Source organism: Cryphonectria parasitica, assembly GCF_011745365.1.
Source record: "Cryphonectria parasitica EP155 unplaced genomic scaffold M406scaffold_6, whole genome shotgun sequence".
NCBI classification, from domain to species: Eukaryota; Fungi; Ascomycota; class Sordariomycetes; order Diaporthales; family Cryphonectriaceae; genus Cryphonectria; species Cryphonectria parasitica.
Window position 1 is genome coordinate 3,859,889 of NW_024468914.1, and position 19,806 is coordinate 3,879,694.

Sequence of the window (19,806 nt, forward strand, 5' to 3'; positions counted from 1 at the left end):
CATGTAGTCTCTCATGGTGGAACAGGATTGTGTTCCATGCTATCCCCCTGAACAGTACATAATAGTACATAAGCAGACAGCTACGCTAAGGATGCAGAGGATCTAAGTGGCATCCTGCTGATTTCGATGCCCAAACAGGGGTTTCTCTTCCACTGTGACTCGCAGAACTTGATTAGGTAGGCGAGAAAACAAGTGATTCATGCGATCAGGTGCATCAGCTCGGGATTTAATCGACACGAAGAGCCTGATTTTAAGCCACAAAACCTACAGTCTTCGTTGATAATCACATTTTGCAACTAGCGACACTCAGAGCGATTCCGCGTTTCGCTATTCGCGACACCGACCATGGCATACAGCGAGCCTCTTGTTGAAACTTGGGCTCTGTACGGCGTCTCGTCGGCCCTAATCTTCCTGCGGAGTCTTTGCCGATGGAGAATGGTAGGCTTCCGTGGTTTCGAACCGGACGATTATTTGGTCTGCTTCTCGTGGGTATGACTACGCTTTGGAGCATCCCATCAGCCTCTATGATCCCGACTAACTGACTACTACAGGTCGTCTATACTATTATGACTTACGCAGCCGACGTATGTGATCGTCATGCCGACCTACACACTCTCACGCTTGCTCAAAGGCAGGAGATGTCAGCCGAGGAGGCTGAGCCCTATATCAAGGTGACCAAATGGTTTTGCGCTGGTGTAGCGACATATGTCGTCTTTGTCTGGTCACTCAAGATCAACATGCTGTTCTTCTTCCGGCGGGTTGTAAAGGGTATTGTACCTCAGCTCATATATTTCTGCCTTCTCAATCGGTGCGAAGCTAAGCAGACTCAACAGGTCTTTGGGTTGAAAAGTTCATTTTTCCAGTGATGTGTCTGGTAGGAGTTACCTTCATCATCACCATTGGCATATTGTTTGGAAACTGCCGTCCATATAGTCGGATGTGGGTTTTTTACGAGGATGAGGGAGGTGAGTGCATGACAGCTCTTTGATTTCGTGACTCCCTGATTGTTTTGCGACATGCATAACTGATGTGAGGAATCATCCAACAGCACTATGCGAGCCCCAAGCGACGCTGTACATGCTACCGACTCTTATCATGAACGTTGTATCGGATCTATGTATAATGGCAATACCCGCTCCGGTTGTCCTACCGGCGAAGACAACGCTCCCGCGCAAAATAATGCTAGTTCTACTATTTTCTAGCGGCATTTTCGTCATGGTCGCGGCTATTTTGAGAGTCACAGAAGTGTTGGTTGTGAGTTGACATCTTTTTGAGGATGAGCATTTATCGTATGGAATGGTCCTGACTCAAAATCTCCGTTAACAGGAAAAGAACGGCGCTACGGCAGCGATCTGGTCTTGCAGGGAAGACTTCATCGCCGTGTTCGTTGGACAAGCTCCTATATGTATGTACCATGGAAAGTTTTTCGCTGTGTCTGAATGCGGTCTCGGTACCGCTTCATGCTAACCAATGGATAATTCAGTGCGCCCCGCCCTCAGCAGCCGATTCTGGACAGGAAGAACCGATTTTTCTTCGTACGCGCATTCGTCCAAAGGACCTTCCAAGCCTGGCTCCATACCGGTGAGTGGCCACGGCGCCAACGACGCCTTCGAAATGAGTAGGAACCGTCGCAGAACCCACGACTACAATGTCACGATTATGTCAACACGGGGAGATATGGGCGATGGCGATTCTACAGACAGAATTTTTGAAGGCGGCATCCATGTGAACACCCATGTAAATGTCAAGTCCGAGAGTTTAGGTCGTAGTCTCTCTGCAGAGGCGTTGGCATAATCTACCAAGCGACTATATCACACGCCACTCGCTTCTCAATAGTACCAGCTAGATTCCATAAATAGAAGTGGGAAGAGATCAGTTATTTTTGTGAGGAAATAGTATAACGTAATGCCCGCTGCACTCACCCAGGAAAAACAAATGCCAGTCCGTTGGACTTGATATAGAGACGGTCGAAATCGTCGCGATACTGTCACGATAAGTGGCCGGGTTCGCTGGACGTGGCGCAACTACCGGAGGGAGTATCAACCCAATTAGTGCAACGTTACTCCGGTTAATTCAACAGAAGTACTTAATCATTAGAGCATGAAGACCATATGTATCCAAAGCAGGTAGAGACAGAATAGCTTTGAATTGATATGGTTCATGTCGTCTGCCGCGCTCGGTTAGTAAGAATCTGGCTTAGTAGCTGCCCGGATTGGGCCGAGAATCGGAATTCTCTATGAGGCGACACAGCCGATCTTCATACGGAGGTTCGTCAAGCTAGAACTAACTAATCAGGAGAATTCGGGTTGACACTGCAACCAATGCCCTTCGGGACTGGAAATGGTGCGAACCATGACTATTTCTGTTAAAAATTCTTGGGTTGCTCTGTTAACAATGATGCGTCGTAATTATGCGTCTTGAGGAATACCGAACTCGAATCTGTTATAAAGCTCGAACAGCTTGGAAGCAGTTGGATACCTGCTGACTGCATCGCTTGGCGGGGTTACCAGGTACAATACATGTACTTGAGCAAACCTTGAGCCAACCTCATCTTTCTCAATTTCTTTTTCTCTTTGTTTTTGAGCGGGGTAGGGAAGGGGGGAGGGGGCCGATGTTTATACCACTTGCTTTTGCAGTAGCCTCCTCACTGCACAGTTTCTACCTCGGCCTGCTACCCACCGCGAAAACACTCCAAGAACCAGGTTGGGAGAGCAGGACATTTTACCGGGGGCTCCGTTTTTGAATTAATGCTCAAATCTACATGACTCTCGGGCCTAGCAGACAAAGCCACACAAAGCTGAACAGTAATCGAAGCCAGTGCAGCCATTAATTGACAAGAGGGGCAACAAAGCTACCAACCAAATGTGCATACCCCGCCCCGTGTGTAAGGTATGTGTTACAAATGGCGTGCGATTGGCCCATAATATAGCAATCCCGTCCCGCCATCTCCGTCTGATTCTTTCTTCCTGCTCTTTTCAGTCTTCCGTGGCCTGACACTAATTCGACAGAGCTTCTTGTAGGATACGATGGCGAGCATGGATGCGCTAGTTCAGAAAGCCATTCAGCAGGCTGTGGTCCAGAAGTCACCGGAGCTCATCCCATGGAAACTCGATGAACCATGGGCGCAGCCTTATTATCTGTGGGACGCGGAGCGCGAGATCTGGCACCCCATCATGCCACCGCATGCAACTCCCCCTACTAGCAACCAGGCGCCATCCTCGTTGTGTAAGAGATGGCTGGGCTCAAAGAACAATACAGATAAGATACGAAAGGCTCAAATAATGAGGAGGGTGTGTGAGGACAGGGAAAGCGAGAGGGGGGTGAGTTCGGAGGGGTTGGTACAGGTCCCTTCCTCCTTTATATCATCAGAATAACCCCTCTTGACCTTGCTGTAGTCAGAAATTACAGCCGAAGGAGGAGAGATACGGGGCCAGAAGATGAGCAAGTTGGCCGGGCTGATGTCCCGGTGCATAATGTTCATGGCGTGCAGGTTGTGAAGCCCCTCGAGCACCTGGCTGAAGAGGGCCAGCCTTGTGACTATGGTCATATCGCGCCAGGGTGCAGTCCGAAAGGTGAAGGGCGTATACGGCATGAGGAGATGCATGCGCTCCGTCTCGGCTTGGAAGCATAGCACGGACTGGTTATGATCGCACCACGAGCGGAGCAAGCGCATCAGGCCTGCAGCTCTGGCAGGTATGCCTTGGGCAATAGCAAGCTCATTCTCCATAAGCGCGATTTCTCTGGGCTTGTTGCCCTGAATTGTCTTGCAGGCTACTACGCGTCCAGTTAGCCTGTCCACCGCGACCTTGACCTGACCAAAAGCGCCCTGGCCAATCACGCGGTGGATGATTAGATTGTTCTCGAGTTGTCTGTGAAGACCTCAGCAGGGGGTCGAGCGAGGGCGGCGGGTTCCAGTCCGGATTTTACTTCAATATATGCTTATCGCATTGAGCTTCATACATGCTCTCATCCTTGACGCAGAACTCGAGCTTGAAGTACAGAGAGCCAATACGGAAGTAGTTGACAAGCATATGAAGAACATGCATTTCCTGATACTGCAGCTTAATATCAGAGCGCTCATCGCTGACAAGGTAAACAATAATCTCGTCTTCAGAAAGATTCTGCAGCATCAGAGCGCCGGACTGCGGGTGGATCGAGGTCTCGCACAAGATGCGCCCCTTGAGGCGGCGTGAGCGGAGCGGGCAGACAGGCAGGTCGATACCTGGCGCCAGCTTTCCACCGTCCAGCTCTTACTTCTAGTTGCACCAAGTCTCTCAAACGAGAGGATAAGCTAATGCATGAGCGCAGCAGCACGGCTGGCAGAGGAGATGACCTGATCGGGTTCCAGGAGCTGCTTGTCGACGAGGACTGCAAGGCATTTCTGCGCCGGCTGGTTGTCTGGCGTCAGCATTGCGAAATGAGACGACGACGAAGCCATCGCGCTGTACCATATTGTCCAAGAACTGGATCAGAAAGAAGGGGAACTCGACGACTCACCTGAAGATTAATGCTATTGTACTTCCTAATGCATAGCGTACAGGGGACTTGAATGCGGTGGCTGGTTGCTAACCCCGCTCTTATCTTGTGCTTACCTCGCTAGAACTGTTGAATAACGAACGTTTATTGAAGCTTGTCCCTTCTATTCTATGTACTGACGAGGGTCGTATATGCCCTCTTTTATCCTCAACTAGGCCCTGAGGGCCTGACTCGCCTTGAGGGATATCTGAATCAGTCAATCCTCAAGGCGGCCGGAGGGCGGCACGGCGTGGCCGGCCTGGCCGAGGAATGGCCGGAGCGGCCTGAATAGTGGCTTACATCCAACACATCCACAGTAAGCCTGCCGGTGCCGGGGAAAGAAAGGAACTTTGGGGGGGGGGGGGGGAGCACGAGGAATTGGGACCTAGGAGATCTAAGAACGGAGATGCTACGAGCTATCTAGATGAGTCGTAGATAAGCCTGTGTGCTGGGAAAGGGAATTTCCTAGTGGGGAGGGGTGGGCATTAAGGAATAGTTCTATCTGGCTGAAGGGACCCGTGTTGGCCTCTCCCTCCTCCTCCCCCAGCCCCTTGTGATAGCGTCGCCAAGGACTACTACTAAACTAGAGTATTATGGAAAAAGACTGATCACCGCCTCTCATATCGTGTATAGTTAAGTCTGTCCAAGAACAAACATATAATATGACAGAAAAGATACGATATAACCCTTTTTGGTCTCTCTTTTTCATTTTAGAATTGCCGTTTGTAGCTTTAGTTAGTTCTTATTTGATTTTTGATTCTCTCATTCTTGTCTAGCGGGCCGGGGATGCTGCTACGGAAACTACACTTGCTGTGGACGATAGGCACGTTCTAGCCCCAAGTCTCTCGTACTAATAGGCGTGTATGATTTGTGCGTAAGGTTTCTATCAGCTCTCCTATGGACATCCGAAAACGAGTCTCAAGCTATTGTAGCGTGCTGCGAGAGCCAGGGTACTCAGCACAGCGGACGAGGTGGCGCAGGCAATGTGTTCGAGGGCGAAGACGCAGAGCCTGCAGTGAACACTTGCACCTAATACTTCAGTTACGTTTCCGCACTGAAGGCCTGTACTTGGCACCGCTCTTGTTAGCATAAACCTTTGAGTTACTTAGGGATCTTCGGATATATCACACACCGTAGATCGCGTGAACCAAACGTCCATAGTTTATTGCGCTATAATACAGAATAAGTCAAAGCACCCCCTTGTGGGCACCCCCCCCTTATGAGCACCCTCTTCCCTACCTATTTACATATAAATATTCTACTTTTTAATAACACTATTGTTGTGGTGGCCAGAGTGGTAGTCCGTAGGACATGGAGTGCAGTGGGTCAAGGGTCCTCATACATATAAAGTATACCACCCACTTTTCGAATTCCTTAGCTATAGGCAACAATCAAGCATCCTTTTCTCTTCTTTTCGATTTTGAACCCCTTGGACAGGTCTAAGACAGGGTTTTCACCCTGTTCTTGTGCCCGTGTGGCCTTAGTTTGCTGTCCTCATCTGTACAGGCACGCTTGGGTTGCACGAGCCCTTGCCCATTGCTTCGGCAGCTGTTCGTTCCTTTTCTCGAGGGCGACAGCGCCCTAGTTCTGGTTCACCATCAGCTTTATTCTATCAATTAATCAATCAATCAATACCATGTCTCTACTACTCCTCACTTTTTCACCCGTCATGGGCTGCGATGCCGAGTCGTCAAACCCCGATAAAGCCCCGCTGGTGAGCGCATCTCAAGACGAATCCCTCCTACCTGCCACCATTAGACGCCAAGAGCTGGAACCTTGGCTCCCAGCTTCGCCCACTGCCCGAGCGTCACCGCGATCAGAATCGAAGCCTCGCAAGCGGGCCCGTGAAGACGACATCTCCGACTCCCTCCTACCTGCCACCAAACACCATCGTGTACGGCCGCCACAACCGCCACTGCCGACTCCATCGCCCACTGCGCAGCCGAGCAGGGCGTCACCCCACCCCCCTGCGTCACCCAAACACAACCCGCGCTCTCAACGACCCAAGGCACGCCAGCAGCCAGGCAGGGCGTCGCGGTCAGAGCCGAAGCCTCTTAAGCAGCGGGTCTTTGGGAACCCTGGTCGTGGTCAGCAGCCCGCGGACAAGCGCCTTTTCCTTCAGGATTGGCTGCAGAGTACCTGTCCATCGGCTTTATTGGCTCCAGAGGAGGTCGGAGGCGCCGAGATCATCCCCCTAGCCATCGACGGACACCCTCCTCAAGCTCCCGTGCCCGGCTCGCAGGCGTCCGGCGATCAGATGTCGCAGCCGCAGGATGGAGAGGAGGAGACCACCACCCCTGCGCCGGCGCCTATCAGCAGTGCCCTCCTCTCCTCCTCCTTCCCACCCGAGATTACTTGTCGCGATCCCCAAGCTTGTGCTCTCGATCCGCGGGGCGCCTTGGCTGTGAGTTCTCTGTTTTCATTAATCTGCATACCCAGAGCTACAGATGATGATAAGATCATAGACTAATACCAAACCAGCCAATATATAGAAAGAACTATGCTGCACAGCATAAAGGTTGACGGTGGTAACAAGATCGGGTGCAGATCCGGCGCGGGAAACATCATCACTGCCTACTATGCGAGGAGAGGAGCAGCACTTGAGGAGGAGGAGGAGGAGGAAGATGAGCCGAGACGGCGCAGGAGGGAGGAGGTCAAGGAGCGGCAGGACGCCCTGCAGGACGAGGTACGGCGGCTGAACCGGCACCTGGTGCAGCCTCCGTGCGTGTGCGTTTGTTGTAGGGTGGAGAGGTGGTGGATCAAGAAGACATGGAGGTGGAAGCCCTCTTGGGCAGCCAGGTTTGCTCATGCTCGTTGAGAGCGGCGGCAGGTTTGAAAACCGCTCAGGCAAGCTCTCGTTACGAATATGGGACTGTGAGGACGGCAGAGCTGGAAATGGAGGCCAATCGGTTATGGGCGCCGGTCAGGCTTGTCCTCATTTGTATATCTCCGTTTGATTGATGCAAACTGCGGTTGTCTATTAGCACCAATGCCGACGTGTCTGACCCTGAGATGCAGACACTTGACTGGAATGTTTTGGAAAATTGTACCCGTGGGCGCTAGCCCTACCCGTGGGCGCTAGCCCTAGCGCCCACGGGTAATGAGCAGCACTGCACACACTCAGCATATGCTTATCTGAGCTTATCAGAGCTTATCCTATCAGTCTCTTATCTAGTTATCTGACCAACAGTCACATGACCCTACTTTTCTGTCCCCCCTACCTATGAACTTTTTATACCCCGCCCCGAGTTTCTGTCCCCCCCCACCAACTTTCTGTACCCCCTCTCAACTCCACACACATGAACCACAATTCCCAAGGCCAACCAACCACTCACACTGACTCCATCAGACAGACACACACTAATGGTGCGCGTCTTCAACAGCACTTTCTTCAAGCGATTATCTCTCTAGAGGGGACTGAAAAAATGGGACAGACATTTAATCTCGTGGCGCCCCGGGCGAAGCTGTCTCTGTCGTGGGGAGGCAAGCTCGGCGAGATGCTCTTCGACGGGTCAGCCAGCGTACTCGTGGACCTTCTTGCTGTGCCTGTTCGGCCACCAAAGCCTTGTATTCCCAACAAGCCAGTTACTCCCCTGCCCCAGAGCAACAACACAACAACTTGCACCGACTTGGTCCAGGACAGCGCAGCAAACAAGCATGTGAAGCGGAAATGTGAGGCCGAGGTGCTTTTTGGGTCACCACAACAACACAAGCGAGCAAAAACGCAAGGTAACACCACCACCACCACCACCACCACGATGGAGACTGGCCAACCCATCAAATTCTCTACTCTTCCGACCGAGGTACACCACCTTATTTTTACTCATCTTGCGTCTGTCGAAGATGTCGTGTGCCTCGGTCTAACCAGTCGATACTTCTGGGCGGTCAGTCAAGAGTACATACACGACTATTATGCTTCCTTCCTGGGGCAGTGGGCAGGCGAGAATATCGTCTGTGTAGGAGAAGACGTGATGCCAGGCGACTTCCCTCCTGGACTCTTCTCAGCACAAGAGCGAGAGGAACTCGGCAGCAAGACCATCGACATCCCGTGGGACGACGACGATCCGGACGAGATTGCATATCCTGCCGTCCCATTCACACTGCATCACTTTACATCGCCCAGCGTTTCTCGCATACAAAAGAAAGTCGATCTACACTCCGAGTCAACACGGATCTACTTTGACTGCAGAGAGCGAAACAGCCACAAGGATCCAGCATTTTCATCATCCACGCGGTCAGCACTTATCATACGAAAGTCAGACTACCTGCCCCAGGACGAGCACTGGATCCTTCGAAACTTGACGACAAGAGAGTTCATCCGCGGGGACGCTGTTGCGCTCAAGCCGGAATACATCCACGGGCCCAACATGGATGTTTTGGGCTTTGGCGAGATCATCATGTCGCACATCTGCTGGTCTACATCGTCATCAGCCAATATGAGCTACAAGGGAGGGATTACGAGGGGCGCCTGGGCGGGTCACTGCTTCGATATCACAACCCTTGGGAGGCACAACAGCGAGACCCAGGGGACCCAGGGGGAGGAGAGCTGGAGAGACGTGAGCGAGGAGGCCATGAGGGAGGTTGCGGGGATCTGGGAGAGTGAGTACGGCTCCGGTTGGCGCGAGGAAATCTGCAACACGTGGCATCAGATGTACAGGAGATGATAAAGCCACACACCACAGGGGGATTCTTGACTGTCTCTCAAATTTCAACCTTCTGATTGAGGGAATTCATTATCTGACCAAGCGGATAAGAGAAGCGGGCCAATCGAATCGTTTATATCATTCATAGAGATTCCTATCTCTAAATCAACAATGAACTCATGATAGAATTCCTTGAAACTCTATACAAAAAAGCACGGATTATTCTGCAAACAAGAAGTAGAATTCATTAAAAAACAGAAAATTGGGAAATCAAAAGATGAAGAATAAAGAGTTAAGCTAAGCGATTATGCTTGTTCTTTCGGATTATTTCTATTCTTTCTGTAAATAATATTCTCTTTGAATAAAATTTAGCTTTAAGATCTTACTCGGCCAGCATTCGGGCTCGAGCTAGGCCCAGCCAGGGGGCTAGCAGGCGGGGGGCCAGGGCTGGGCAATAACAGGCGGCCGTGGCGCTCCCCTGCCGTCTCCCCGCCGCCGCTCACCGGAATCGGGAGAAAAAAAAGACACCAGCGGACCCGCTGCCATCCAGCGACCAGTCTCATATATTTTTCTCCTCTCCTAGGTGCCCTGAGCTGCCGGGCAGCCGCGTCCAACGCAGCCCCCTCCACTAAGCATCGGTTTGGTATTCCTCGCCTAGCCTGCCTGCCCCGCCCATACCCTAGCTCTACTCAGCTCCACTCCCGTGACCAACCCCTGTCAGCGCACAAGCCACGCCTACCTATCCAATCAGGTTGCATCCTTCCACCTAGGGTTCAGCCATAACTGCCCAGGGTTGAATTATAGCGCTGGGACCAACCGCCGCCGCCGCCGCCGCCGCCGCCGCTTTCCCTGCGGAGCTAATGAATCCCGAGGTTTCGGCCTTAACATATGAAAGTCTTGAGGGAGCCCGTACTCACACAACCATGGCATCCGTAGTCAGCAAAAGCGGGCCGCTGACTCCTTAACATATGAAAGTCTTTGGGGAGTCCGTACTCACACAGCTGTGGCGTCCGTAGTCAGCAAAAGCGGGCTGTCGACTCTCACACCGGCTCACACGACCCACTTAGCCGACTCACACGCAGTGGCCCGTGCGCTCCTTAAACCAGCTGGATTAAGAGCGCCTAGAGAGATAAGTATGGCTATTAAATATTCCAGCTTTACTATATCCTTCCAGCTTAACTGTATTCACATCTTCAGACCTCTTTTTCAATCCTATTCTAAAGTTAAAGTATTCTTAAGATAGAGAATAGTTTTTTTAAGTAAGAGAATTTTCGGCGCTAGTGTTATAACCCATCCGACATGCAGGTTACAGAACAGGCTCCGCTAACAAGGAATCGACAGTTACAGTTTAAAGAATGGATACGCTCAACCAAGATTAGGTAATCTAGGATTAGGATTGATACAGGCTAACTAATCAGAAGAGCTCACCAGTGCTCACCGAGCCTCAGTGAGCAGCAGTGAGCCTCAGTGTTATAACTCATTGTTATGACCCATCCAACATGCAGGTCACAGGATAGGCCCCACCAACCAAGGGACCAGGTGTCACGATCCAACATCGAATACCAAGCAGGATTACGTAATCCGGGTTAGGATTGCTAGCGCGACTATGTTGACTATGAACATAGTTAACATATTTGGAAAAATGACTATAAGGAATCGGAACATAGTCGGGATAGTCAGGACTGAAGAGATGGATATATAAGGACTCGTTCATTGCCATTAGATAGATTCAGTACATAGCTCTTCAGTTATCAATCTAAATATCAGATTACTCTCTTATTCTGATAGCTTCAAAAGCAGTAAACACTTGCATAGTTACTACAGTTGTGTTTCTATATTCAAGGCTTGTACTTAGCACTGCTCTTGTTAGCAAAAAACCCCTTGTATACTTAGGAATCTTCGGATTGCTGCAGTACTCATTACATTTTGACAACTCTTGTTCAAGAATGGTTCAGTATTATCCCCTTGAGCAATACGGAATACGATAGCTCCTCAAGGAACTCCTTCGTCCTCGTGCGCTCCTACTCAGAAAGAACTGGTCAACCAGATATACCAGCTCATCCAGCGCATCCAGAACCTGCGCAATCAACAGCAGGCTCAGAGCGCCACCATCGCTAATCAACAGACTCAGCTAGCTCAACAGGCTTAGCAGGCACAGTTTACTTCTGCAGTTACTAGTAATGCTGAGAAAGTATACAAGATGAATAAGCTTGCTATATATAATAGCAATCAGAAAATACTATATGGATTTCTTACTTACTGCAGAGCGTACTTCTTGTATTATGCAATCTAGTTTACTATGAAATCTGAGAAAGTTATTCTTGCAGGAACTCATTTTGAAAAAGATGCTCTTATCTGATATAAGCCTTCTCTGCGCAATCACTTGAAGCATCAGCAAGACTCTCGTGGGAAGATAAGAATCTCATAAAGCATTATTATAAGGGATTCAAGAATAATATTAAGAACGAAATCTCTAAGCAGGATTAGCTAGAGAATTTTATAACATTCTCCAATCAAGCAATCCGCATTAATAACTGTTTGTATGAACAATGAATAGAGAAGTTTAAGAAAGGAGAAAGCTAGACTTAGAGATTTTCAGCTAATACAAGCAAGAAACTCTAATACAAAAATAGCAGTTAATATAGCAATACTGTTATGACCCATCCAACATGCAGGTCACGAAACAGGTCACAAGTAACAAGAACCAGGTGTCATGATTCAACAACGGACAACCGGCAAGGATTACATAACCTAGGGATAGGATTACGGGTTGTGGCCAATCAGAAAGGGACCGGAGCAGTCGACAATCGGTCCTCACGGTCCAGGCAGTGAACCGTAACAACCAACCACCGACTCTTGCGGTCCACACTGAAGAGCTGGATATATAAGAACACATTCATTACCATTAGATAGATTCAGTACATAGCTCTTCAGTTGTCAATCTAAGTATCAGACTACTCTCTACTCTGATAGCTCCAAAGGCAGTGAACACTTGCATCACTTACTGAGACTTGTACGGTTCCGTATTCAAGGACTTAGCACTTTGATACCGCTCTTGTTAGCATAAATCCCCTTTGTATACTTTGGAATCTCCGGATTGCTGCAGTGCTCATTACAAATACAGCTCAGAGCAGCACTATATATGCTAATTCTATAGAACTCAATGCAGCTAATAAGCAGTATAGCAAAAGAAGCAGTATTACTTGCTACAACTGCAATAAATAGGAATATATAGCATACAATTGCTATTAATCTCGAAAGAATAAATAGCAATCAGTTTAGAAAGAATGCTAGATGAATATTGCTTAGCAATAGAAATCTAATTAACTAAGCAAAAACATTCTCTTAAAGCAAATATCGAACTCTATTGATTATAAAAGTTTTAGCTGAACATTCTGCTATAATAATAACTGCTTAATATATCTCTTGAGTAAGAAAGATTCAGAATAGTTCTTTCAGAAATCTAGATGCTACAGGCAGATAGCGATAGCAGAGCGAGAGTATATGCTTAGTATAACTACAAGTAGCAATGATTTGAACTGCTTTGATATTATTGAATAGAGTATTCAAGCATTAGAAGAAGAGCTTAGCAATAATACTCTTTATTATTCCTTATTGCTTATACTAAATACTATAACTAGGGATATGAATAAGAGATAGTATTCTCTTAGTTATTAGTACAAATATCTGAATAATATCGAGAATGCTTCTCAAGCAACAGAAGAGTTAAGCTAAGTTAAACGATTTAGCAATCTATCAGAATCTCTTATGAACAATGAACTCAATAAGCTTAAAGAAAGGTGTTATGACTCATCCAACATGCAGGTCACGAAACAAACCCCGGCAACAAGGGACCAGGTGTCACGACCCAACGTCGGACAGCCATCAACGATTAGGTAATCCAGGGTTAGGGTCACAGAGCTCAGCCAATCAGATCACAGGATGATCACTTGTGATCACCGGTGCTCAGTGATCAGTAGTGATCCGGAGTGATCACCAGTGAGCAGGAACTGAAGAGCTGAATATATAACCACACGTTCATTACCATTAGATAGATCATTGTACATAGCTCTTCAGTTATCAATCTAAGTATTAGATTACTCTCTACTCTGATAGTTCCAAAGGCAGTGAATACTTGCATCGCTTATTAAGACTTGTACAGTTCCGTATTCAAGAACTTAGCACTTTGATACTGCTCTTGTTAGCATAAACCCTCTTTGTATACTTTGGAATCTTCGGATTGCTGCAGTGCTTATTACATTTTGACAACTCTTGTTCAAGAATGATTCAGTATTATCCCCTTGAATAATACGGAATATGATAGCTTCTCCAGAAATCCCTTTGTTCTCGCGCGCTCCTATTTAGGAGGAACTGGTTAATCAGGTGTACTAGCTCATTCAGCGTATCTAGGATCTGCGCGAACAACAGCAGGCCCAAAGTGCTACCATCGCCAACCAGCAGGCTCAGCTAGCTCAACAGGCCCAGCTAGCCCAGCAGGCTCAACAGGCGCAGTCCACCCCTACAGCCACCAATGGTGCTGAAAAGGCGTACAAGATGAATAAACTCGCTATATACAATAGCAATCAGAAAACGCTGCATGAATTCCTTATCTACTGCAGAGCATATTTCTTGCATTATGCAATTCAGTTTATTATAAAATCTGAAAAAATTATTCTTGCAGGAACTCATCTCAAAAAGAATGCTCTTATTTAGTACAAGCTTTCTTTATACAATCACTTGAAGTATCAGAACAATTCTAATGCATGTATTCAGAGTACTAAGGATATATTCGATTCCTTTAAGAGCTTCGAGAAAGCTCTTAAAGAGATCTTTGGTAATTCCAACGAAGAATGCATTACAGCTTAGCAGCTCATGAACCTCAGGCAGACTAAATCAGCTTCTGCTTATATAGTTAGGTTCAAGCAGCTCTTAGCAAGATTTTCGTAGAAAGATAAGAATCTCATGGAATACTATTATAAGGAGCTTAAGAACAATGTTAAGAACAAAATCTTCAAACAAGATTAGCTAGAGAACTTTGCGATATTCTCTAATCAAGCTATCTGCATTAATAACTGTTTGTATAAACAATGAGTGAAGAAGTTTAAGAAGAGAGAAAGCTAGACTTGGAGATTTCCAGCCAATATAAGCAAGAAATTCCAAAACAAGAATAGCGGTTGATATAGCAGTATAGCTTAGAGCAGCACTATATATACCAATCTCATAGAATTCAATACTGCTAATAAGCAGTATAGCAAGAGAAATAGCATTACTTGCTACAATTGCAACAAATAAGAATACATTGTATACAACTACTATCAATTCTGAAAGAACAAATAGCAACTAGTTCAGAAAGAATGCTAGATGAATATTGCTTAACAATAGAAATCTAATCAACTAAACAAAAACATTCTCTTGGAGCAAGTGTTGAACTTTATCAATTATGAAAGTCTCAGCTGAACATTCTGCTATAATAATAACTGCTTAATATATCTCTCGAGTAAGAAAGATTCAGAATGGTTCCCTTAGAAACCTAGGCGCCACAAGCAGATAGCGACAGCAGGGCGAGGGTATATGCTCAGCATAACTACAAGCAGCAATAACTCGAACTGCTCCGATGTTACTGAATGAAGCATTCAGGCGCTGGAGAAAGAACTTAATAACGATGCTCTTCGCTATTTCTCATTATCTGTACCAGACACTATTATCAGAGAAATGAATAAAGAATGATATCCTCTTAGTTATTAGTATGAAAACCTAAATGATACCGAAAACGCTTCTCAGGCAACAGAAAGGTTAAGCTATAACGAGCGATCCAACAGCTCATCAGAGTCTCCTGAGAATAATGAACCCAAGAAACCTATAGGAAGATTCTCCTTTGGTATTGGATAGAACCAGAAAATAATAGAGATTGAATATCTCATTTATAAAATAGAATTAGAAAAGCTCTTTATCTGCATTCCCTTGCAAAATATCAAAGCATAAGAAGATAAGAATTCTTGAATCAGCTTATTTCACAATCTATATTACGAACTAGCTTAAATCTTCTGTATCTATTATAACTGCAGAATGCATTTCTCGAACAAGATATAATATAAATAGTTCCCTATTAGAAAACTAGAACAAATCCTTCAAGCTGTTGAAGAACAGGAATTCCGCTTCAGAGAGATTCTCAACAGATAGCATTACAATGCATATATCGAACTATCAGATAACTGCTTCAAGCAATGCATAAACAAGAAGATAAAATGATAGCAGTATGAAATAATACTCTATATAATTCATATTAATAATAAGATTTGCAACTAGCATTAACAGAAGAAAGATTAGGAATAATAACAATATGAGCAAAAGCAAGCTAAGAAGCTCGCTCAAGAAGCAGCGAAGCAGGCTCAGAAGAATAAGCAGTTCTCGATAAATTCAAAAGGATAGGATTGTTTGTAAAGGAACTGCAGACAATCAGACTGGAACAGTTTCTATATAAAGCTTTCAGAACAGATTATGCTTATATCAAGTTCGATATATATATTTAAGAGTATAAGTATAGCGCACTATTGAATAGTAGCACTTAGGGAAACTTTATATCTCTATATATTATTAATTAGGCATAACTACAATAGAAATGAAAGAAATGCTTATATACTCTTAGCACTATAAAAGAACAATCTGTTGCATACAACTAAGAAGTAATCAATAAGAAAACTAATCATCTATCTATCTTAATTCAAGAATGCATAATTAGAGCTTCTTTTGATATTATAGATACAGCATATCATAAGCTGATTATGAGACTTTCATAGCTTAAGGAGCACAATCCTCGAATCGATTGAACTATTAGCCAGATCTTATGAGAACAAGCTGTATTCAGAGAGATAGTTATAATCAATGATGCAGGATTAAAGCTAATGATTGAAGAATACTTAGGAAAAGAAGCTTTATACAACTTTACATATATTTCCAAATCAGCAGAGCTAGCAATTCAAGGAGAAGGATCTAGTAATAAGCGAACCCAAATAGTGCTAGAGCGCTAACAGATTAGCAAAACAACAGAAGCAAAACTCTCAGCAAGTTGGTTCGCTCTGGAGCAATAAGGAAAAGCTTCAGAAAGTGAATTGTAGATCCATACAGGAAAAACCTCGAAACCAGGCTCTCGAGCGCCCGCTCCGGCCCGGAGCGAACGCTTAAGAACCTCGAAAACGCTATCAGAAAAGAAGCACGCTCAACAATATCTACTGTTCCTCCAGATAGCAGAAACAGCACAGGGATCAGAACCAATACTTGCAAACATATTATGAAAATATTACAAGTTCAAGAAACTATTTCAGAAAGAATTGAATACAGAATTGCTAGAATACAGCTTATACAACTATAAGATCCTGCTACAAGAAGGAAAACAGCTCAAATTCTTCCCTATCTACAGACTAAACAAAGCACAGCTAGAAGCACTTAGGGAGTATCTCAACAAGAATCTTAAGAAAGAATACATATAATTATTGCAATTACCAGCAGAATATCTCATCCTATTTATACTCAAAAAGAACAGCAAGCTCAGACTATATATTGATTACAAGCAATTCAATGATATTACAATCAAGAACCGATATCTATTACTACTCATCAAGAAATTACAAGATAAGCTGCAAGGAGCATAATGGTTTACAGTTCTAGATCTAAAAAGAGCTTATAATCTAATTAGAGTAAAAGAAGAAGAAGAATGGAAAACTGCTTTCAGAACATGCTATGGATACTACGAATATTTGATTATACTCTTTAGTTTAATAAATATCCCAGCTTCATTTCAGAAAATAATTAATCATATTCTATGCAAACATCTGAATCAGTTCATTATTGCTTATCTCAACAACATCCTTATTTACTCTCGAATACTGGAAGAATATAAGAAGCATATGGAAACAGTATTGTAAATGCTTCAAAATGCAAAACTCCTTGTAAAACCAGCAAAGAGTTATTTTTATGTACAAAAGATTAACTACTTCGGATTCATAATCAAGCTAGAATGCATTAAGCTACAGAAAGATAAAATAGAAGCTATTAGGAATTAGCTAGTTCTCAGGAATATTAGGGATATTAGATCTTTTCTCGGATATATCAACTTCTACAAGTAGTTTATTAAGAACTACAGCTGAATTATACACTCTCTTACCAATCTTATCAAAAAAGAACAGCTTTTCGAATAAACCTCCAAGGCATAAGAAGCTTTCAACGAGATTATCAAACATATTACCTCAGAACCAGTTCTGTATGAAGCAGATCTCTACAAATCCTTTGAAATTGAAACTGATACATCAAGATATGCATTCGGAGAACAACTTAGCTAGCGAGATAATCAAGAATGTTTAAGGATTATAAGCAACTTTTCAAAGAAGTTGAATAGCTCAGAAATCAACTATAGAATCCCTGATCAGAAACTTATAGCAATAATAAAAGCTTTCGAGAAATAGCAATACTATTTCATTAATATACAATATTTAATCATAATTCACTTAGATTACAAGAATCTAACTATATTTATAATAACCAAGGTTTTGAATAAGTAATAAGTTAGATAAGCAGAATTCCTCTTACAGTTTAACTTCAAGATTATATATTGCAAAAGCTCAGAAAACAAATAAGCAAATACTCTTAGCAGAAGATCAAATTATCGAAATGCAGATTTCTCGGATATACAGAATATCTTTGCTCAAAACAAGTTAGGAAATCTCGTTAATGCATACAGAGAACTAAATGCTGCCTTCAGGATCGAATCCTTGGAAAGGAATTCAGAATCAATAACTCTGAACGAACAAGACAACTATATCAAGGATGTATATAGTGCACTAGCATATAAGCACCAGAGAGTTAGAGCAACTTATGAATGCATCAAAAGATATTAAAACTTATCAGATCTTAGGAAAAGGATTGAGAATATTCTATAATAATGCAACAGCTGCAAAAAGAATAAAGCAGAAAGATATAAGCTTTATGGATTACTGCATTTCTTACTAGTATTTATAATTATTTAGCAATTCATCAGTCTAAACTTTATTATTAAGCTATCTCTCTTATGAGAATTCTTAACTAAGATGCAATATAATAGTATTCTAATAGTGATTTGCAGACTGAGTAAGTATGCTTATTTTCTTCTCTATAAGGAAAGCAGTATAGCAGAAGAACTTGCATATGCATTCCTTAGAACAATTATTATTAATTATAGTATGCTAGAGGAAGTAATCTCTGATAGAAATAGAAAGTTCAACTCAAAGTTTTGAACTTTGCTTATAAAATAGCTTGGAATATACTACAGAATATCTATAGCATTTCATTTATAAATAGATGAATAAACAGAAAGAATAAATCAAGTTGTTAAGCAGTATCTTTAATACTATATTAATTAGAAACAGAATAACTAGATTAATCTGTTACTTCTTATACAGTTCGCTTATAATAGCATAGATATAAGTATAATAAAGAAGTTATTATTCTTTATACTCTATAAATACAATCTAATAGCTTATTACAAAGTATTACTAGAAGCAGATGTAAAAGCTATAAATAAAAAGATTAAGAAGATTAAGAAAGTTTAGAAGAAATTCCGATTAGAATTACAATTCATTCAGAAATGAATAGTATAATATGCAAACTCCAAGAGGATTGAGAGACTAATTCTATAGAAGGGAGATAAGATCTATTTACTTCAAAAAAATATCAAAATAACAAGATCTAGCAATAAATTCAATTATAAGAAGTTAGAACTATTCAAAATCTTATAACAGATCTTCTCAGTTAATTACGAATTAGCATTATCTTATAGGATGAGAATATACCCGGTTTTTCATATCTTATTGCTGAAATCAGCAGTATAGGAAATATCAGCGAATAATATAGCAGAAGTAGAAAACAACGAACCAGAGTATGAAGTGGAAAAGATTCTCAAGTATAGAAGTACGGATAGCATGAGGGAATACCTTATCAAATGAAAAGATTACCTAGCAAGCGAAAATTCTTGGGAACTGCAGAAAAATGTTAAAAATGCTTAGGAAAAGATAGCTGAATATTGGAAAAAGAAAACTAGCATCTAAGACAACCGCTCCGCCCCGAACCGAGATCCAGAGGCTTCAGAAACCTCGCTCTCCAGGAAACCCGATTAATCTACCACTGCATTCCTTACATCTACGGAATTCCAATCAAAACTCTCAAAAGAAGGATCTCCAGCAACCACAGCAGATTCTTCTGCAACTACAGAACGAATCCCAGCAGCAATGCGAGCTCGCTCCTCCTCAGCTTCCTCACATTCCAACTCCTCCACACTAGAAAGACCTCGATGAATAGCTTTCATCATCCTCTCAAACTACAGATGCTTCTGCTTCCGCAAACATCCTATCTCTGCAGCAGCATTGCGCAGCTGCTCCTCAGCACTCTCAAGTTGGTTCTTCAGGCGTTGGTATTGAATGCTTATCCGACGAATTTCTGCTGCGCTCAATCCTTGAACGTTGCACTGAGAGCGATCCAGGCGGATGCATTCAGCGCAGCGAGAGGAATCCTCGATGGAGACTTAACAGAACTGAATACCACAACTCTCACAGAAGGAGCAAGAAGGCATGGTAATGGCGTTTTGAAGAACTAAGGAAAGAAGAGAATCCTTTTGTTTAGT

The 19,806-nt window shown here is 44.0% G+C and overlaps 3 protein-coding genes across 3 annotated transcripts; 2 read left to right on the forward strand and 1 right to left on the reverse strand.

The window, feature by feature from the left end:
* Positions 1 to 345: 345 nt before the first annotated feature.
* Positions 346 to 1,467, forward strand: M406DRAFT_261273 (uncharacterized protein; the record flags this gene model as incomplete). The annotated part of the gene is made up of 5 exons (XM_040917428.1): positions 346 to 489; positions 552 to 768; positions 834 to 965; positions 1,049 to 1,251; positions 1,327 to 1,467. The coding sequence occupies 5 exons, from the start codon at positions 346 to 348 to the stop codon at positions 1,465 to 1,467; spliced, it is 837 nt and encodes a 278-aa protein (XP_040774994.1).
* A 1,616-nt stretch (positions 1,468 to 3,083) lies between these two features.
* M406DRAFT_332467 (kinase-like protein) lies at positions 3,084 to 4,438 on the reverse strand (the record flags this gene model as incomplete). The annotated part of the gene is made up of 5 exons (XM_040920744.1): positions 3,084 to 3,160; positions 3,376 to 3,869; positions 3,961 to 4,222; positions 4,255 to 4,291; positions 4,334 to 4,438. The coding sequence occupies 5 exons, from the start codon at positions 4,436 to 4,438 to the stop codon at positions 3,084 to 3,086; spliced, it is 975 nt and encodes a 324-aa protein (XP_040774995.1).
* Positions 4,439 to 8,012: 3,574 nt separating this feature from the next.
* M406DRAFT_260898 (uncharacterized protein) lies at positions 8,013 to 9,179 on the forward strand (the record flags this gene model as incomplete). The annotated part of the gene is made up of 1 exon (XM_040917398.1): positions 8,013 to 9,179. The coding sequence occupies one exon, from the start codon at positions 8,013 to 8,015 to the stop codon at positions 9,177 to 9,179; it is 1,167 nt and encodes a 388-aa protein (XP_040774996.1).
* Positions 9,180 to 19,806: the final 10,627 nt, after the last annotated feature.